The 22,543-nt window shown below is 45.5% G+C and overlaps 1 protein-coding gene across 1 annotated transcript in view; it reads right to left on the bottom strand.

Moving 5' to 3' along the window:
* Positions 1 to 22,543, bottom strand: part of cdc40 (cell division cycle 40 homolog (S. cerevisiae)) — a 159,915-nt gene that overhangs the window by 52,500 nt on the left and 84,872 nt on the right. Inside the window, exons 11-12 of the mRNA XM_078542583.1 lie at positions 13,981 to 14,096; positions 2,372 to 2,505 (exon numbers count right to left, since the gene is read on the bottom strand). Of these exons, the coding sequence (XP_078398709.1) occupies positions 2,372 to 2,505; positions 13,981 to 14,096 (250 nt within the window). The remainder of the gene's footprint in view (positions 1 to 2,371; positions 2,506 to 13,980; positions 14,097 to 22,543) is intronic.

The raw sequence follows: 22,543 nt of genomic DNA, 5'->3' as shown, positions 1-22,543 counted from the left end.
GAATCGAAACCCCTTCCTTCCACACCACTCTTTAAGCCACATGTTTATTTCTCTAATCTGCTTGACACTATGCCAATTGGCGTGTGGCTCAGGTAACAATCCAGAGATTATTACCTTTGATATTCAGTGTTTTAATTTGGATCCTAGCTGGATTGGACTAGCCATATTAATACTGAAGCTACAAGAGCAGGTCAGAGGCTAGGAATTGTGCGACAAGTAACTCACTTCCTGACTCCCCAAAGCCTGTCCACCATCTACAAGGTACAAATCAGGAGTGTGATGGAAAATCCCCACTTGCCTGGATGAGTGCAGCTCCCACGACACTCAAGAAGCTTGATGCCGTCCAGAACAAAGCAGCCAGCTTAATTGGCACCACACCCAAAGACATTCACTCCCTCCACCACTGACGCACAGCAGCAGCAGTGTGTGCCATCAACAACATGCACTGCAGTAATTCACCAAGGCTCCTTTGACAGCACTTTCCAAACCCACGAAAGATAACTAAATCACTATCGCTCCGTACAGTCGGTATTATTCCTTCCTCCCCCGATTTAAAAATAAACACAAGAAAATGGAATGTTTATCACAAGAAGATTTGAGTGCAGGAGCAGTGAAGTCTTGCTCCAATTCTATAGAAGCTTGGTTAGACCGCACCTGGGGTACTGTGTGTAGTTTTGGTTCCCTTATCTCAGAAAGGATATTATTGTCATAGAGGGAGTGCAACGAAGGTTCACCAGACTTGTTCCTGGGGTGGCGGGACTGTCTTATGAAGAGAGATTGGGGAAACTGGGCCTGTATTCTCTAAAGTTTCGAAGAACGAGAGGTGATCTCATTGAAACCTACAAAATACTTAAAGGAATAGACAGGGTAGATGCAATTTAGACATTTCCCCTGGTTGGAGAGTCTACAGCCAAGGCACGCAATTTCCAAATAAGGGAGAAGCCACTTAGGACCGAGATGAGGAGAAATTTCTTTACTGAGAGGGTTGTGAATCTTTGGAATTCCCTAACTCAGAGCGCCGTGGAAGCTCAGACATTGAGTATGTTTAAGGTAGAGATTGATAGATTTCTGATTAACAATAACGCAAAGGGTTATGGGGATAGTGTGGGTAAAAGGCATTGAAGTGTTTGATCAGCCATGGTCGTATTGATTGGCGTAGCAGGCTCGATGGGCGGTATGGCCTTATCCAGTTCCTCTGTTCCTATATTCACATATGCATACGTTCAATGGGCACTGTTTCATAGTGATCATCTCGCTGAGTTAATCCTTGATTGATTGTGGTTCCCATACCACTGTTCCTGCTGAGAGTTACTCAGCAAAGAATTGATCTCCATCAGCTACTCATTGTTTTCATCACCTGAGCTATCAGTGGGGCTAGGAAATTTCCAATTAAGCACAATTGTTTTGTGGCTATTAGCAGAAAAAACCCTAGTCAAAGTGGATGTAATACTAAATATAAGATTTTAATTTAGAGTGTACTACAATGTATTTTTGTGGTTGGTTAAGAACACATACTAATTTTGACTGCAGAAATGCTGGGTCTCTTCAACTAGCTTTAGCAACACTGACTCTGAGGTGAGTCAGCTGTTCATCAAGATCTTGTGGCCCTTCTGGAAAGTGCATGCCTGCAGATATTGTGTGAGGACTGTAATGCCTTCCACATTCAATTAGCTTGAATGAGGAATGATTACATGCCTCTTAACAGCAGCGATAGAAAACTAGAAAAACAATCATCAAAAGGAATATAGTACAGGTGTCACTATTGTCGTTAGAATCTGGATTCATCTACTTTAATTTTCTGCAAATGCTTCAGTTTACTTTCAGCTCTGCTCTACTGCAGGACAATGAATGACCAGAAGTCTGATATGAACTTTTCAAGGAGTTTACGCCACAATACTTTGTTGTACAAACAATCTGATCTAACTCTCAAGCCATTAGTAAGTCAACAGTTTTACCACGTCAGTTATCTGAAGTGAATTACTATAAACCACAATGTACCTTCACGCACATTATCAGTGGAGTCCACACCTGGTTCACCAATCTGATCAGTAATAAAGACTATTTCAAAGTGTGAAATATTTACAACTACTTAAAGCTATTTTCCTTCAATGTAAACTCAGAACAATAGCCACAGCAGAATCTTTACCTTAGCAGGGCCCAAGTAAAAGTTAAAATTTAAAAAAAATCGCAGTATTTACATGAATCATAGCATAATCTAACTGAGTATAATGTCAGGAAAATTCCACCATGAGGCAAGTTGGGCACTTTCTTGGCGTTATCATTCTCATTCACCTATTTTCCCCATCTCTCTCACACACATGCACAGAAAATGAAGATCAAACCTAATTTCCACAGTGGTTAAGAAACTTACCATTCCCAGACTCGGAGGCTTTTGTCATCAGAAGTGCTCACAAATCGCCTGTTTTCATCCACAAATGTGATGGTATTAACAGCTCCCAGATGCCTATCATACTCCTGAACAATCTCTCCAGATCGAATGTCCCACTGTAGAAAGAAAATTTGATTCTTCATGTTGACTATTTTAAGGCAAGAGAGAATATGAACAACTAATTGTTTTTACACAATAAATATGTTAAAGCTCAGGAGCTCCACAGCAGGTTATTAAAAAAAGTTCTTTCTTAAAGAAATTTGAATTTTTCCATCCAATTACTGTAATTAATTTTAGAAGCTTGCTTTGATTAAAAGTGATGCAGATTTTTGAGATACCAGTACATGCTCTTTTTTTAAAAGCATTATTTACTTATTGCAAATATTTTACCAAATAGATGATTCAATGCTAGTGTTCTTATGTCCTCTGCAATAGGATTATTCTCCTAGTTTGAATAATTTCATATTAATTACCCACTGAAGATGAACCCTGATGAGCTCAAAATTATTTCCTATAAAATCTTTAAATTGCGACAAATGAAAATAGGTAAAGATTAATTTAAAATACAATAAAGGGTCATCTTTGCTAAATCTTGAAAGCTGGAAATAAAGGAAAATATAATCATCAAATCACTGGCTCCCTGAAACTTTGGCTATTCCGTGAAAGCAGTGAACAATAGACGGTGAAGACAAGTGATACTTCTGCTTGCCCCCACCTCCTCCCAATTCCTGCATCTTCCCACCCATTCTCTTCAGCTGTGGCTTTGGGCTGCAGGATTCTCACCTGATAGGGCTCTAAGCCTGTCAATTGTGCTGTTTGTGGGCGGTAAACCAACATAAAAAAATTTTGAGAAGCAGGAGTCCCAGTATTTTGGGTTTCCTGACCTTAGAATTGCAACTCCTTCACAGAATCCACTTCCAGGCTAAAATCCAGGCCAAAAACTCAATTTCATTATTACAATTGAGGCAATTAATCGTTCAGTACCATTCCAGAAACATCCCTCAACAATTTTAGCCTCTAAATGACTTTAGGAATTGACCAGTTGGACCATTTCCTGACAAGGAGCAGACCAGGTTAAGTACCGATCTATTTTGGTAACTAGTCATCGTCATTGTATTCCTGTCCTTAGACTATCCATGAACAATGATATTGGAATATGAGCTATTACAAAAACATCCACCTCATCAAGCAGAGTCTAAGCTTTAAGGCCCATAGGCAGCACTGCGATAGTCTAACTTCTCTTGATCTTATGCAACATTTTCGCATAAAGGAGTGGACTAATCTAGTACAGTTTTAAAATTATCCCATGGCTTTACAAACATCTGCGGCTACTTAAAGTTAAAAATCCGTGTGCAGAATAATTAATTAGTAAAGAATGTCTTTTCTTAAACACTGGGTGTTCTTCACTGTTTAAGGTCACTGTCTGAATGGGAATCTAATACTGTTGTTACATTTTGCTAACATGTCGTTACAGTCACCCTGCACTACAGAAATGCACTAAATCATTTCAAAAAACAAAAATGCACACACAAACTGAGCCCCAATAAACCCATACTTGGAGACACTATATGACTCTATTCACCCCCATTTTCCAAAGTATAGGAATGCTAACTACGACTAGCTTCATTCTCAAAATGAAAACATTTTCTTACTCATGATCCTGATAATATCTTGTATTGTTGCCATGCCATCAAAGCAGAAACTTATTACCTCATAATAACCAGCGAAATTTAACATATACTTTTAAACACACGGTAGAACATTAAGCAAAAGAAAAACAGATTGGTTGGCGAGAACTGCAAAATCTCCACATGCAGAGAGTCACCATTGCTCTGCGCTGTTATCTATTTTCAATTAATGAGCCAAAAATGCAAAATAGTCTGAATTGTGAAATGAAAAACTGCAGAACAAATTTTCAAAAGACAGATGGGAAAATGACTGGACCATCTACAAATACCTTTAGTGCAAGGCTGACACAGCATGACGTGATGGCCTCCTTATCAGTGTGGAACCCATTCAATCATAAACTGTACACTTAGTAGCAATATCTGAGTCAGCTAAATAATAGAAGAATAGAACCACACATTTCTGGAAGACTGCACTGCTGCAACACAGCTGTTACTGCCTACGGGAAAGAAGCAATGAATGTTACATATGTGCTAGTCCATTATATGCAGAAATATTGAGTGGTGAGAAATTGGGCTTGTTACTGCCTGCTGTTTGGGCACTACGAGTGTCCTCAGAACTCAAAAATGAAGTTTGTCACATACTCGGGCATCTGTCGGGTGAATAACATCTGACGTCAAATTGGTGATGATGTTAGCGCATGTGGAGTAAACGTCTGCTGGAAGTATGCAGAATAGGCAGATCATGACTTCAATCGGCCTGCAATGCTGATTTGATGTCAGCGGTTTTGGAGCTCAACGCTCCAGCCAACACCCTCTCTTAAGCTCAAACAGCTGAGTACACGGAAGCAGCAGGAAGGACATACCCTGTCCCATGAGTAATATTTACTTTTGGGTTAGTTGTCGATTGATTTCTTCTGTTTTTTTCTACAATTCTACAAGCTTTTGTTGCTTCCTGACTTCAAGGCTTCTGCGCAATCCAGTTGCTTTCACACATGGGTGCACATGTTTGTCAAGGTTTCCCTTGAAATACAACATGACTTGGGAGAATGAATAGAAGCCATGAAGAGCGAGACAAGCTGATGGAAAGGGGATTAGGAGGGGAGGAAAGGCTTTTACAAGATACCAGGGTGTTCGATTCTCCTACACGAGCCTCAGCAAGGAACAATGTATACAACATCTGCCCTATAGTAAGGATGAAATTTGCCACCTCCTGCAGCTACAATGGCAACCTCAGAGCAAGGCAAAGAACACACAAGGCGACAGTGGCAATAACCGTTTATATATCTGACTTTCCCAGGCTGGAGCTAGAATCATTTGCAACATCTCACAGCTTCGTGTTCAAGGCCCACTTCAGGACCTGATGGCCAGAGACGCTGCATTCATAACATGGCCAAACAGGTTGATTATTCGCCTGTGAATCCTTCCAATATACCTGATGGCAGATGGTAAGAGCGGAAGAGTTTCCTGGTCAGCTATGCTGCTGAAGGCAGCAGCAAACCACTGCAGTACTTTGCCAAGCATAATCATGGACCAATCCAATGGAAGTCCATGGTCACCAACACCCTCTTATGGCATGGCACCTGAAGGAGGAGGAGCTACTGGGTGACGAGGGCTATTTGTTGACCACATAGATGATGACTGGTGTGTAACCCATGCACATGTGTGTAATAAGCATACAATGAAAGCCATGTTGTCATGCAAAACATATGGAGTACATCACTGCTGGATTGAAACAATGTGCGGAATTGTCCCAGATTTGCACTAAGTGCGGTAGTGGGCGGATAAAACGACATTTTACCCGCCGCCGCAATAGTGGCTTTTCACACCGTATCATCCCAGTTCTGCCTTATTAGTTATGCTTTCCCAGGAAACATACCTTTTCCATGGTGGGCAGGCTCTCTGTTATGACACAGCAGTTGGTAAAGGCTGAATTGTTTAAATCCCAGAGGGAAACTTGAACAACTGTCATAACCTATATTTTCACTTGATATGTTTGAGATGCAGCACTGAATTCGGGAGTAAAACTGCCAAGCCTCAAGAGGCTTTTTATATAAAACTAAATTATACATTAATTAATTTAACAACCAATGAAACACATACATGTCTACAAATGACTACCAAAATAACTTTTAAACAAATCCCCAAATTAATCACTCCCAGGTAAATCTTCACCAAGGCAACAATAACCCATAGACTTTAAACGACACCAGGCAAAGCACATTTGATCTTATAAATTCAAAATGAGGTCCCTTGCAATTTGGTTCCTTCACAGACAATTGTAGGCTTACAGGCTGGCTATACGTGAAATGCCTCTGACCCACACACACAAACACCTCTCGGTCTATACCTAGCTTTCCCTTTGAACATAAATCCAAACAATAAAACCCCTTTCATAGCACCAGTTTTATTAGTAATATAAACACATTGCTTGGTGTCTCCTAGCTAGGTGCATGAAGGGAGGAGATTGCAGGGGCTCTGACCCAAATTTTTAATTCCTCTCTGGCCACGGGGGAGGTGCCAGAGGACTGGAGAACAGCTAATGTGGTTCCGCTATTTAAGAAGGGTTGTAGAGATAAGCCAGGGAACTACAGACCGGTGAGTCTCACGTCAGTGGTAGGGAAACTATTGGAGAAAGTTCTGAAGGACAGTATCTCCACTTGGAGAGGCAAGGTTTGATCAGGGATAGTCAGCATGGCTTTGTCAGAGGGAGGTCATGCCTAACAAATCTGATTGAATTTTTTGAGAAGATGACCAGGTGTGTAGATGAGGGTAGTGCAGTTGATGTAGTTTATATGGATTTCAGCAAAGCCTTTAACAAGGCGCCACATGGGAGACTTTTAAAGAAGGCAAAGGCACATGAGATACAGGGTAATTTGATAAGGTGGATTCAAAATTGGCTTAGTTGTAGGAGGCAGAGGGTGATGACAGAAGGATGCTTTAGTGACTGGAAGCCAGTGTCCAGTGGCGTACCACAGGGGTCTGTGCCCGGTCCCCTATTATTTGTCATTTATATAAATGACATAGATGACCACGTGCGGGGTAGGATTAGTAAGTTTGCGGATGACACAAAGATTGGCCGGGTGGTTAACAGTGAGGTTGAGTGTCTTGGGCTACAGGAAGATATAGACGGGATGGTCAAATGGGCAGAGAAGTGGCAGATGGAATTTAACCCTGAGAAGTGAAAGGTGATACACTTTGGAAGGAGTAATTTGACAAGGAAGTATTCAATGAATGGCATGGCACTAGGAAGTTCTGAGGACAAAGGGATCTTGGCGTGTATGTCCATAGATCTCTGAAGGCAGAGGGGCATGTTAGTGGGGTGGTGAAAAAGGCATATGGGACACTTGCCTTTATCAATCGTGGCATAGATTACAAAAGTAGGGAGGTCATGTTGGAGTTGTATAGAACCTTGGTGAGGCCAAAGCTGGAGTACTGTGTGCAGTTCTGGTCGCCACATTATAGGAAGGATGTGATTGCACCGGAGGGGATGCAGAGGAGATTCACCAGGATGTTGCCTGGGATGAAACATTTAAGTTATGAAGAGAGGTTGGATAGACTTGGGTTGTTTTCGTTGGAGCAGAGAAGACTGGGTTACAAGATTATGAGGGGCATGGACAGGGTGGATAGGGAACAGCTGTTCCCCTTAGTTGAAGGGTCAGTCACAAGGGGGCATAAGTTCAAGGTGAGGGGCAGGAGGTTTAGGGGGGATGTGAGGAAAAACATTTTTACCCAAAGGGTGGTGATGGTCTGGAATGCACTGCCTGGGAGGGTGGTGGAGATGGGTTGCCTCACATTCTTTAAAAAGTACCTGGATGAGCACTTGGCATGTCATAACATTCAAGGCTATGGGCCAAGTGCTGGTAAATGGGATTATGTAGGTAGGTCAGGTGTTTCTCACATGTCGGTGCAGACTCGATGGGCCGAAGGGCCTCTTCTGCACTGTGATTCTGTGATTTTACGCCCTTCTTTTGAATGGTTTATTCAACAAATGCAAATGTACTCCTTACCTTCTAGCCTTACGTTTATCTAATTAACATCTCAAACTAATGTACATCAAAGCACGCAGACTAGCTGGCTTTACATACACGCACATAGACCCTACTATAAGTACAATTTAAAAATAATTTTCAATAACATTATACACATTAATAGCTCTTCATGACACTCTCATTCGTCTGCCATGCCATCACCTTGCCACTTCATCATGTCGGATGCCATATTTAAAGTGCAGCCGCGCGCACACCTCTCAGTGCTTCCAGCCCACGACTGCTGCAAAGAAGACAGCATGGCCCCCAAAAGGCAAAAAGACTGCTGCAGCCCTCAGGTTCAATGACGTTTCCCTCCAGCACCTTTTGGACGCAGTGGAGGTTCGCTGTGATCTCCTCTACCACCACTCTGGCCGCAGGATGGGCAGCAACCTCACTAATCCGGCTTGGGCGGCAGTAGCAGCAGTGGTCAGCGCCAGTGCCATGCAAAAGCGGGCAGCCACCCAATGCCGCTACAGAGTAAATGGTCTCATCCGTTCCGCCAGGGTAACTCACTCTTCTCACCGCTCTCAACTCTCACACTCACAAACGCATCACACATCCACAGGGATCTCACGCCTCAAGGGACAACACTAACTCTTACATGCACCCTCACATCTCCATCAGGCTCATACCCTCTTGAGCTCATGTCCTCATTCTGTCCATGGCTCCGCTCACCACACAAACATTCCACCAGTGCCATGTGTCCAGCTCACACTCTCTCCATTTGTTTTCACGCAGGAGACTGCTGCTCACAGCAGCAGGACGTGGTCCCAAACCGGAGATGGAGTGGCCCACATTAGGCCCCTCACTGAGGAGTGTGCCACTGCACCGACTGGTGAGGACATAGACCGTGTCTGCAACAATGGTGAGGTCAGTGGTGAACACTCTCGTAAGGATCCTGCACCACATCATCTCTCTCTCAACGCAAATGCGAGTACTCTCTGCTGCTTTTGACTCTGCTGCCATGCACTACTTATCTCTACTTTGGTTCACAGGAAGCACTGCCAAGACACTGACACCCTCGGCCAGCCATTCCCTCAGCTCCATCCACATCGTCACCTCCAGCCAAGGGGACATCTCCTCCATTGAAGAGCTGGAAATAAGCAGCCTGGAAGACCCGTCACAGTGCTTACCCACACCCTGCACCAGTGAAGAGACAAATACCTCGGTGGAACCTAGAACTAGAGCAGGCTCGGGTTCATAATCCAGTGGTCACCGCACCGACACATGTCCGCAGCAGCAGGAGGCAAATTCGTGCGAGCTCCCCAGCACATGGAGGACTGCTAGGGACCAGGCATCTGTGAGGTCCGAGTCAGATGATGAGCCTCTAGATTTGGCCTTCCAACTCATCCTGGAGAGTCAGCAGGAGTGGGAACATCCTGCAGAGCTGTTGGAAGCCCTCAGCAGAGTGGCATGCAAGTCGGAGGAGTGCGTGTGCCTGCTCTCTGATGAAGTGGTGCCCAGATGTGCATGTATGGAGGTCTCCATGGGAAGGATGGTGGATGCCATGGGGACCCTGGTCCAGTAGAACGCGGAGACGAGTACAGACCTGCACTCTTTTGTAGGAGCCAATGGTGAGTTCCTGCAGTGGCAATGCAAGAGGGAAACAAGGCACATTGACATACCTCCAGGTGCTCCTTCCCCTCAATGAGTCAGGCCGGGGCCCCTGAATTGAGAAAAAGCGGCAGCTGGACACCTCTGGGTCATCCACTCATGAATCTCAGTGGCTGTCTGCTCCCTCCGGGCCCCTATTGCCTGTGAGCCCCTCAACCTTGTCCTCTGTCACCGCAGAGGGAGCAGCTGGGCCACGAGTGATTCTGGAAGGGAGAAGTGTGTGTGTGTGAGCCTCGTGCAAGCACTCTACCACACACGCGGATCCTTCATGTATCATATTCAGCTGAATGTCCTGAGCATTTGGAATGCTGCCTGCTGGCATTCGTTTTCAGTTGTCCATCTGAGCTGACCTGCATGTTCGCCCACCCAATGGTCACAATCCGCAGCAGCACCTGATCTCGCCACCACGACTGTCATTTCACTTCCGATTTGGACAGCATTGGTCTGGATTCGGTTTTTTGTGCGTGCCCCTGTCTTTTCCCCTCGCCCAGTCACCCATTTCCTTTCCCACATCACAGTTAACCACCCAGGCATCACCTTCCACCTCCTCTCCGTGACCTACCAGCCACAAAGCTTTTCCTTCGTGGATGTCCAGGTGAACGAGCACGTTTCCTTCCTTCCTGAAAATCCCACCCCCATCCATATTCACCTCCCTGGCCTCCTCCTTCCCACCCCCAGGGTCTTTGTCTGTCTGCCTCCGAGTCCCCACCAACCAACCTTGCCGTCCCTTCTACCGCTACCATCGAACACTCACCTTTCCACCCTATCACCTCACTCTGCCCTCTAGTCATTCTCACCATTCCCTCATACCACACCCATCCTCAGTTCGTTCCCCAGGAGGCAGTCCTGGGCCTATCAGAACCCTCCCTCACATGTTCACCTGGATATTCCCCCCTCGGAAACCCATCCCCCCTACCCCCATGCCACCCCCCCTCCCCGCCAGACTCCCTCAGCCACCCTTACTTCTTCTGCCACCCTTATCCTTCCCCTCTCCCGACTCCTTCCTCCAGTCTTGCTTCTTCCTCCATCCTGACTCCCTCAGACACCCTCACTTCATCCCCCAGCTTTACTCCTTCCTCCACCTTTACTTCATCCCACCCCCGGAGTCCCTCCTCTCTCCTCACTCCTTCCTTCCCCCAGACTCCCTCTCCTCTCTGCACTGCTTCCTGCCCACCCCCGACTCCTTCCCCTCTCTGCCCTCCTTCCCTTACACCTTCCACTGCCCTTACACCAACTTCCCAGTTGCCATCTTCTCCCCCGTTACCCCCTTCTCACCCGTACTCCCTCCCCACTCCCAACCTCAACCCCCTGACAACTTCATTACCCCTCCATAACCTCAGCCCGACATCTTCATTTCCCCCTTCCCAAACTCACCGCCCCCAACACCTTCATTCCCCCTCACCCGCCTGGCACCTCCATTCACCCCCTCCCAACCTCACACCCCCCTCCCCGTCACGTCCTAGACCTTCCTCTCCCGCCATCTCAACCATCATCCATTGTGAGCATCAACGTGACTTTCCAACTTCTGTGAGCTTCTTAGCTGCAGAGCCACGTCCATGAGAATCCACCCAGCATGCCATGGACATTCCTCCAGGATCCCATTGCTGTCGGGCTCCAACATCTGCTCCTCGGATGTCCACGATGTGAACAAGGCCCTGGCAGTAAGTCCCAAACTTTGCAAGTCCAGTTGTCAAGATGTGTTCTACACTGGCATGTTTTTCTGCTGATGTGGGCAGATGATCCAGTAGGTTGGGGGGGGGGGGGGGGGGGCGAGTCCGGCAGGCTGGCCTGAGAATGCTGGTGTATTACACTGAGGCTCCTGACATCCGATGGTGGGGAACGCGGCCCACCATCGGTGGGCGGAGCAGATGATCGCAAACTGGTGAAACCGATTTTTGGCCTTCTTGCCATATTGTCCGCTCATGACACCAGACACGCCCGATGCCATTGGGCACAGGGAATCCTGGCCAATGCTTCTGTTGCTGGAAATGCTCTGGAGGAGCTTGACTATACTTGGCAGATGAAGCATCAAGATTCGTGGTGGTCTGTTGCATGCTGCACAGCCTCACCATCATGAGGGGACTGACTAGTCGGCCAGCTATATGGTGAGCAGCTGAGAAACTGGAGGAGGAGCAAGAAGAGGAAGCCTAGACAGCCATTTTCTGCCCAGGCTGTTGGTGAAAATGTAATTACCAGTAACCGCAGCCCCACTTCCCCATTCACCAAAAGTTAATTTTACCTTCCCTCTGTCACTGACTTATCAGTATCCACTTGACCATCATGAAAAAATAAACAATCCAAATCAAATTTATAAATGTAGTCATGCCATATTACATACTAAAGTCAGCTAACCACCCTTGTGCCTTCCCTTCTTATCTGTTTTCAGAGTGCCTTTACCAGTCCTAGTGTACCGACACAGTGCACCCCAGTGGCTGCAGCAAGGCTAGTAGAACGAAACTGCAGATGGCCTTGGAGGATGACCTTGAGCAGCTCTGGGCCTAGAAAGCCCAGCTTTGGTCTGCTCCATCTGCAGCACAGTCTGGGCTGGCTGATAGAGGCAATAACAAGGGCATTGGTGGAATGGCAGTGGTAGGGGAACAAATACTATCACCATGGTCGCCACGTCAGTCTTCAGCCTTCCATTTCAACAGTCAGATGTTGCCTAGCTTTTTCTTGTGCTGTAATAGAAGCGGAGAAATCTGCCATCAGGTGCTGCATCATGGTGGGGTCTAAGTGCACTAATGTAGTTGGCCACCATTTCCATGCTGTAGAGAATGGGCTCCAAGCTCTGTACAATTCCCCATTGCCATGTTGGTCCTGGACTTCTCTTCTACGTTGACCACAGGCTTTTCGGCAGGCTTCCTAATGCATCAAGCATTCTGTTGTATGTACCCATCAGCAGGCTAATGTAGGCTGCCCTATCAAAGTGCTCATTTGAGTCCTCTGCAGCAGAAACAGTGTGTGACCTCACCCTCCAGCAAGCTGGCACCAGCACTATCCTTGCCCTGGCTGCAGCCAACTCAGGCTCAGTTTTTAAAATCAAAAGAGAGTGTGGTATCAGTGAAGTGGGATGTGAGCGGGAGGATTAGATATGCAGATATCATCACCTCCGATGGTTTTAGCCCTGATGCTGGCCACAGTCATGACTGTCTCAATAGTGGACAGCACAGTTTCGTCCTTAGGGGTTGGAATATGCATGCATATCTTTCCCCTCCTCTTTGGTGTGTGTCAGCTTGTCCTGCAAGAGAGGGAAATATGTACATAAGTGTGGTACAATCTGTTTGGCTGATGGAGCTGACATGCTTGATTAGCTGACAGTGTGTACAATTTTTGAGATGTGGATGCGAGGCTTGAAGCAGTGTTAAGTGTGATAAGGGCAAAGTGAAGCATATGAATGTTAGGTTTGAGGACTGATTGATAGAGATTGTTGGTTTCTGGGTGATGGAAATGTGATGATTTAAGCAGTGGCTGAGGCTATTGATAGGACATGATATTTGAAAATACATTCACTGATCTTAACCACTTCTATGAGGTCACTGAATTTCTTGCAGCATTGCATCCAGGTCCCCAGGTTTTAACTCCTGGTACTGAGCTACATGCCAACTACTCCACCTGTACTTTGACCATGTGCTGGAGGGCCTTCTTCCCCCGCTGTGGACATGGGGCATCTCTGTTCTTCTCCAACCCCCTCCATCAAGATCTCCAGTGCACCATCTGTAAATCTTGGAGCCCACTGGCTTCCCTGTGGTGTTATTCCTCACTTTTTCCCAGATTAGATTTTCTTCAACCACAAACCCAGCAGCTGTTTCGGCTACAATACACCCCACCCGCCACCGCTGCATGCCCTGGCCTTTAAGAGGTGCAGGATAGCTTTTAAGTTGTTCATGTTAACAATATTGGCCCCCAACTGATGCATCCAGCCAATGAACAGCGCTGAGTGGATGCAGAGAGCATTAAAATGAGCAAAGTTGGCATGCTGCTTGCAATGCAATCAATGGGTACTGGTTGACCTCACATGCCAATCCACACAGATGGAAAAATGTAAAAACCAGTTACTCAAAATTGTTTTTACTGTTTTGTGAAGCTGTTGTTTAGCAGCACTGCCAGTTTCAGCAGGTCATTTGACCACCCACTCACTGTATTGAAAACCTGTGAAAATAAAGTCCTAACAAAATACAAATATAGAAAAATATGTAATTATAACTTCGTTATTTCCCACCCTGTTGTGATTGTCTCTGGAATTTTGAGAGCACATCAAGAAGCCATTAATACAATACAACAGAACTTAAAACAGGAATGGGGCACAAAAGGCAATTCTCACCTGGACAATTTTCTTATCTGACATTCCAGCCACAAACAGATGCTGCTTGTCTTCATCAGGATTGAACTTGACACAGTATGGAACTTTGCGATTAGAAAACTTAGCTGTACATTTCCCTAATGGCAAAGAAACAACATAAAAGAGGTAAGCCAATGGCGTAAGAGATTATACAGCATTGCAAACTAAAGAACAATACCTTCAGAGAGACTGCTATACAATTAATCACACAATGGGAAATATAAACATGAGTGAAATCCTTTACTTAGCTGTCACTGCAGTTGCACTGGGGATAATAATTTGACCTGGGTTGGTGGGTTGGAAGGAGATAGCATTGGATGGTTCACTTTATGTAAGCAGTTACATGTATGGGAGAAGCGAGAGCAGTAAATGAAAAACAAAAAAGATTAATATTGCTTTATTTTTCACAAAATTCTTAAAAATAAATTAAAAATTTGTAAGCAATCTTCTAAGCATCACCAAGGAGATTATTTCACTGTAAAACTGTAGTGCATAGGTAGCCTATCTAGAAAAGTGGCGGAAGCAGATTCAATTGCAATTTTCATAAGGGAATTAGATAAATACTTGAAAAGCAGAAATTTGTAGGGCTGTGGGCAGATAGTTGGGAGTGGAACTAAATGGACAGCAATTTCAAAGAACATGATTTCATGAAGGGCTGAACAGTCTCCTCTGTGCTTTATGATTCCAAAATCCAATAATTTCCTCTATGAAGGGATATCGAATGTGCTAACAGGGTCTGGCCTATATGGAACTCAAGTCTCACATCAACATGTTTTTATAGTCCGGTCATATTTCAATTTGCACAGTGAGCTGCAAGTGCTGAACCATTGATGGCTGTCAGCTCATTCGTCTTTATGGAGCTGACACAACTGTAACAGGTTGGTGGGTTGAGAGGGGTGCAATTACAAGAGATGAGAAGATTTTTTTGTGGCCTGGAGGTGCATGTTTAGAACCTTTTTAACAAAACTTACTGTAATTATAAATTTTGGATCAGCATTCAAATCTGCATCAACTACAGAGCTATAGGCATCATAGCTACATATTATGATCAGTAGGAGTGTACAGCAGGTCGGGATCACTGTGAAGCAGACCGGGAGGAGGATGTAGCAGGTCAGGATCACTGTGAGGCAGGCTGGGAGGAGTGCGCAGCAGGTCAGGGTCACTGTGAAGCAGACCGGAAGAGGGTGTGTAGCAGGTCAGGATCACTGTGAAGCAGGACTGGATCACAGTGAAGCAGGTCAGGGTCACTGAAGTGAGGGGGAGAAAAAAAATTCAAACTGTGACATCATAGGAAAGCTGTGAGTTACTTGGCTGGTGAGTACTTTAGCTTTGTTTTCCTTTCTCCAAAGTTAGCCTAACGAGCTACGAAATTTAAAAAAAGCTTTTTTAAAAATAATGGTTAAGAAAAGCATTTTAAATAACTTCCCTATATTTACGTGACAACAGAAGAAGGGGAGTGAGTAGCCGGTGCGTCTTTTTTTAGGAGTGGTAATTATCTAATAGATAGAGGAATGGCAGAACCCTGGAGTGCACATCCTGTTTCACGTGGGAACTCCAGGACATTTCCTATGTGCGGGAAGTGTCGTCAGCTGCAGCAGCTCAAGCTCTGGGTTTCAGAACTTGAGCAGCAGCTGACATCATTACAGCACATCCGTGAGGTTGAGAACTTTGTGGATAGCATGTTTATAGATGCAGTCACCCTGCGGTTTAAGAGTATGTAGGAAGAGATAGATACCAAGAACTGAAAGTCCTCCCTTCTGCACCATTTCTCCAGCCATGCATTCTTCTGCCCTTTCTGCCCACTTCTATACTTACTCACGCATGGTACCAGGAGTAATCTGGAGATTACTACTTTTGAGGTCCTGCAGGCTAACTTTTTACCTAGCTCCCTAAATTCTGACTGCAGGACCACATCCTTCTTTCTACTTATGTCGTTGGTAACAATGTGCACCACAACCTTTGGATGTTCACTCTCCTACCTCACGATGCTCTGCAGATATTCATTGACAATCTTTCCCCAGCACCTTGCAACATACCATCCTGGATACACGTCTGTGCCGTGAACATACTGAAGAAAGTGAGAGTGGAAATGTGGAGGCACTGGCCAAACCTTTCCAACTTTCAACCCAAGAGGTGGTGCCACAGAACTGGACATTGAAAATGCCATGCCCATGTTCAAAGGCGTGTGTAAAGATAAACCCAGCAACTACAGTTTAACCTTGGTGGTGGGAAACCTTTTAGAAACGATGATTTGGGACAAAATTAATTTTCACTTGGGCAAATAGGGGTTAATTAAATAAAGCCAGCATGGATTTCTTAAGGGAAAATTGTGTTTAACTAACTGGCTCGTGTTTTTTGATGAGGCAAAAGAGAGGGTTGATGAGGATAATGCTGATGTGGTGTACATGGACTTCCAAATGGCATTTGATAAAGTGCCACACAACAAACTTGTATGCAAAGTTCGATTCCCATGGAATAAAAGGGACAGGAGCAGCATAGATACATTGGCTGAGTGACAGGAAACAAAGTAGTGGCACACTGTTGTTTTTTAGACTGGAGGAAGGCCAGGATACAAAGCTTGGGAGTATTGTGAATCGTGAGGAGCATAGTGTAGAACTTCAAAAGGACATAGACAGGTTGGTGGAAAGGGCGGACAAGTGCTAGATGAAAATTAATGCAGACAAGTGTGAAGTAATTCATTTTAGTAGGAAGAACACAACGATGCACTATAAAATAAAAAATACAATTTCAAAGGCGGTGCAGGAGCAGAAGGAGCTCGGTCTATACGTGCATAGAACATTGGAGGTGACAGGGCTGGTTGACAGAGCAGTTAATAAAGCATGTGGCTTCATGGGCGTTATCAATAGGGGTACAGAGTATAAAAGCAAGGAAGTTATGTTAAGCCTGTATAAAACACTGGTTTGGCCTCAACTGGAGTATCGTGCCTAATTTGGGGCACCACAATTTAGGAAGCATGTGAAGGTATCAGAGAGGATGCTGAAAATATTCATAAGAATAGTTCTAGAGATAAGGAACTTCAGTTGCACAAAAAAATTAGAGAAATTGGGACTCTTTTCCTCGGAGAATAGAAGATTGAGAGGACATTTGATAGAGGTATTCAAAATTATGACGGGTCTGGACAGAGTAGATAGGGAGAAACTGTTGTGGGCAATAATCTACTCTTTGACACTCAGTTTGGGTTCTGACAGGGCCCTCAGCTCCTGGCCTCATTACAGCCCTGGTCCAAACATGAATAAAAGAGCTGAGCTCAAGAGATGAGGTGAGAATGACAGCCCTTGATTTCAAGGCCACATTTGACTGAGTGTGGCATCAAGGAGCTCTAGCAAAATTGGAGTCAATGGGAATCAGGGAGAAAACTCTCCACTGGTTGGAGTCATACATAGCACAAAGGAAGATAGTTGTGGTTGTTGGAGGTCAATCATCTCAGTTCCAGGGTATCACTGCAGGAGTTCCTCAGGGTAGCGTCCTAGGCCCAACCATCTTCAACTGCATCAATGACCTTCCCGCCATCATAAGGTCAGAATTAGGGATGTTTGCTGACGATTGAACAACGTTCAGCACCATTCACGACTCCTCAGATACTGAAGTGGTCCGTGCCCATATGCAGCAAAACCAGGACTACATCCAGGGTTCAGCTGATAAATGGCAAATAACATTTACACCACACAAGTGCCAGGCAATGGCCATCACCAACAAGAGAGAATCCAACCATCGCCCCATGACATTCAATGGCATTGCCATCACTAAATCGCCTACTATTAACATCCTGGGGGAGCTACCATTGACCAGAAATTGAACTTGACTAGCCATTTAAATGCTCTGGCTACAAGAGCAGGTCAGAGGCTGGGAATCCTGCGGTGAGTAACTCTCCTGACTCCCTAAAACCTGTCCACCATCTACAAGGCACGAGTCAGGAGTATGATCCAATACTTACACTTGCCTGGATGAGTGCAGCTCCAACAATACTCAAGAAACTCAACAACATCCAGGACAAAGTAGCCGCTTGATTGACACCCCATCCACCACTTTTAACATCCACTCCCTCCACCAACACCACAAATTGGCTGCACCAATGTGTACCATCTACAAGATGCACTGCAGCAACTCACCAAGGCTTCTTCGCCAGCACCTTCCAAACCCATGACCTCCACCACCCAGAAGGACATGGGCAGGAGATGCATGGGAACACCAAAACCTGCAAGTTCCCTTCCAAGCCACACACCATCCCGACTTCGAACGACATCGCCATTCCTGCAGTATCGCTGGGTCAAAATTTTCGAACTCCCTCCCTAGCACTGTGGATTTACCTACGGCATATGGACTGCAGTAGTTCAAGAAGGCGGCTTACCACCATCTTCACGAGGCCAATTAGGGATGGGCAATAGAAACTCTGGTCTAACCAACAACCCCCAAATCCCATGAAAGAACAAAAAAATAAAAAAACCAGAAGGTACAGATTTAAGGTAATTGGCAAAAGAAGCAATGGCAACATGAGGGAAAACCTTTTCATCCAGCAAGTGGTTAGGATCTAGGATGCACTGACTGAGATTGTGGTGGAGGCAGGGTCTACTGAGGCTTTCAAAGAGGAATTGGATCATTGTACAAAAAGGAAATATTTACAGGACTAAGGGGAAAGGGCAGGGGAACAGGTGAACTGCACTTCAGAGAGCCAACACAGACCCGAGTGGCCTCCTTCTGTGCTGTAACCAATCTATGATTGTTTTTAAAAGCTTAATTTGAACTAGGTGAGAGACACAGGGCTGGATTTTCATGAGAGTCGAGGAGACTCTGTGGAGGGGTGAAAATGGCAGCCGTGGCCTGATTCCAGAATCCCTGACCTCATTTCTGGGGTTTCTGATTTTCACTGCTGTTCAAGGGTGCCGGCTGGTTCAGGTCACGAGCCTGTACCCTGCACTCCTGACCTGGCCGGCTCCATTGTGGGGATAGGCATACCCTCATCCTCAGGAATTTTGATGGAGGTGGGCTGGCTTTTCAGAGTCATGGTTCACCTCAGATGTGTCGTGAACCAGTCTGCATGAAGGGACCTTTTGAAAGGCAAGTTCAAAATGTCTTACCCATGTCCCCATGCCAAGTTATGCTCCTCCACACACCCCCATGGCCCTCACACCATCCAAGCCAAGCTATGGCACTTCCATGCTCATTCACTCTGTGTAGAACCAATGAACATTATAATGACAATAGGATATGTTAAAAAAGCTTTAAAAAAAGTAATTCAATTGTAAAAAAATGATTTTACTACTGCCCTATAAAAGTATCACCCAGGCCCTTTACAGTATCAATAGCAGAAACTGCAAGCACTTGGAACCTCTATCTTGTGTAAATAAAAATTGTGAAATTGACAGAAGAGATCAGAGAGTCAGAGCCGTCAGTCAAGCAATGTTTTCCCTGGGGCTCAGCTGTTTCAGCACTTTAATGGAGGTCTCGGTTCCCAATCAATAATGTATAATGAGGGCTCGAGGGCACAACTGTTTTGATTATAACCGGGATCAAAGCTCAAAGCAGGGCCTTTTAAATAGCCCGCCTCCACACCTGGCAACCCTTGTGGCTGTCTCTGAACTGTATCTGGAGGCAGCGGCCTGACTCCATCAGCACCCGCTTTAGGGGGAGGCGATGGCGTAGCGGTATTGTTGCTGGACTCATAATCCAGTGACTGTGAAGTAGTCTGGGAAGAGTGTCCTGTAGTCAGCATCACGGTGAAGTAGTCTGGGAAGAGTGGCCTGCAGTCAGCATCACGGTGAAGCAGTCTGGGAAGAATGTCCTGCAGTCAGCATTGCGGTGAAGCAGTCTGGGAAGAGTGTCTTGTAGTGAGTTCTTGTTGAAAATAACAAGACAGTGCGAGAGTGTGGCGGAGAAATCAGAACCAGCGTGAGTGCGGGGAAGCTTCAAAAAGTGACGTCAGCCCAAAGGTGAGAGCTGATTGGCGAGTAGTGGGTAAGTGTTTTTCTCCAGTTTAAAATAGATTAAGCTAAGGAAAGGTAAGGGTTCTAGTTTTTAGTTAAAGTACATAAATAATTTAACGTTTGTTTACTGTATTTAACTTAAAGTGAGGATTTTGTTCAACTAGAGGCATGGCAGGGCAGCTTAGTCCCATGTTATGTACCGCCTGCAACATGTGGGAAGTCCTAGATGCTCCTTGCGCTCTGACTGACCACGTGTGCAGGAAGTGCCACCAGCTTCAGCTACTTGAGCTCAGAGTTTTGGAGCTTGAGTGGCAGCTGGAGGCACTGAGGTGCATCCGCGAGGCTGAGAGTTTCGTGGATAGCACGTTTTTAGACATGGTCATCCCACAGCTTACGGAAGTGCAGACAGAGAGGGAACAGCTGACCATCAGTCAGAAGAAAGGTGTCAGGTAGGTAGTCAGGAAATCCCCAGGGTGCATCTCGCTCGAGAACCGTTTTTCTGTGTTGGAAAATGGTTCCTCTGGGGAATGCAGCTACGCTCATGGCACTGTGAGTGGCTCAGCTGCACAGGGCGGGAAGGAAAAAGAGGGGAAGAGCAATAGTGGTAGGAGACTTGATAGTAAGGGGAACAAAGATGTTTCTGTGGCCGTAGTCGTGACTCCAGGATGGTATGACTCCAGAGTGGCAGAATCGGACAGAGTCAGCATGGATTTATGAAAGGGAAATCATGCTTGACAAATCTACTGGAATTTTTCGAGGATGTAACTAGTAGAGTTGATGAGGGGGAGCCAGTGGATGTGGTTTATTTGGACTTTCAGAAGGCTTTCGACAAAATCCCACATAAGAGATTGGCGTATAAAATTAAAGCGCATGGGATTGGGGGTAGTGTATTGAGATGGATAGAAAGTTGGTTGGCAGACAGGAAACAAAGAGTAGGAATAAATGGGTCTTTTTCCAAATGGCAGGCAGTGACTAGTGGGGTACCGCAGGGATTGGTGCTGGGACCCCAGTTATTCACAATATATATTAATGATTTAGATGAGGGAGTTAAATGTAATATCTCCATATTTGGAGATGGCGCAAAGCTGGGTGGGAGGGTGAGCTGTGAGGAGGACGCAGAGATGCTTCAGTGTGATTTGGACAAGCTGAGTGAGTGGGCAAATGCATGGCAGATGCAGTATAATGTGGATAAATGTGAGGTTATCCATTTTGGTAGCAAAAACAGGAAGGCAGATTATTATCTGAATGGCTATAAATTGAGAGAGGGGAATGTGCAACGAGACCTGGTGTCTTTGTACAGGGCTTTGGTGAGACCACACCTGGAATAGTGTGTGCGGTTTTGGTCTCCTTATCTGAGGAAGGATGTACTTGCTATAGAGGGAGTGCAGCGAAGGTTTACCCGACTGAATCCTGGGATGGCAGGACTGACATATGAGGAGAGATTGAGTTGATTAGGATTATATTCGCTGAAGTTCAGAAGAATGAGGGGGGGGATCTCATAGAAACGTATAAAATTCTAACAGGACTAGACAGGGTAGATGCAGGAAGGATGTTCCCGATGGTGGGGAAGTCCAGAACTAGGGGTCACAGTCTGAGGATATGGGGTAGACCATTTAGGACTGAGATGAGGAGAAATTTCTTCACCTAGAGAGTGGTGAGCCTGTGAAATTCGTTACCACAGAAAGTAGTTGAGACCAAAACACTGTGTGTTTTCAAGAAGCAGTTAGATATGACTCTTGGGGCGAAAGGGATCAAAAGGTATGGGGAGAAAGCGAGAGCAGGCTATATGTTGCCTCCCTGGTGTCAGGGTCAAGGATGTCACTGAACGGCTGCAGGGCATTCTAAAGGGGGAGGGCAAACAGACAGAGATCGTGGTACATATTGGTACCAATAACATAGGTAGAAAGAGGGATGAGGTCCTGCAAGCAGAATTTAGGGAGCTAGGAAACAGATTAAAAAACTGGACCTCAAAAGGTAGTTACCTCTGGATTACTTCTGGTGCTACGCACTAGTGAGTATAGAAATAGGAGGTTAGTCCAGATGAATGCGTGGTTGGAGAGATGGTGCAGGAGGGAGGGCTTTAGATTTCTGGGGGCGGTGGAACTTGTACAAGGCGGACGAGTTGCACCTGAACCGGAATGGGACCAACATTCTTGTGGGGAGGTTTGCTAGTGCTGTTGGGGAGGGTTTAAACTAACTTGGCAGGGGGATGGGATCCTGAGAGGAGGTTCAGCAGGGGGAGATGTACAGCCAAAATTAGAAAACAGAGCAAGTGCGTCTGGAAGGCATAGAAATTATAGGCCAGTTAAGGCAGAAAGGAGTTTGGCAAGGTTGGATGGTATTTATTTTAATGCAAGGATTTGACAAATAAGGCAGATGAGTTGAGGGCACAAATTAACACATGGAAGTATGATGTCATTGTTGTCGCAGAGACATGGTTGAGAGAGGGGCAGGATTTGTAGCTCAATATTCCAGGATATAGGGTCTTCAGGCGAGACAGGGAAGGAGGTAAAAGAGGGGGTATCGCAATATTGATCAAGGAATCAATTACAGCAGTAAGGAGGAATGACATCTTAGAAGGCTCCTCAAATGAAGCCACATGG

The sequence above is a fragment of the Cetorhinus maximus genome, chromosome 5 (assembly GCF_964194155.1).
Source record: "Cetorhinus maximus chromosome 5, sCetMax3.hap1.1, whole genome shotgun sequence".
NCBI lineage: Eukaryota > Metazoa > Chordata > Chondrichthyes > Lamniformes > Cetorhinidae > Cetorhinus > Cetorhinus maximus.
The sequence above is the reverse complement of the archived record's forward strand: the minus strand, read 5'-3'. Positions and strand labels throughout refer to the sequence as shown.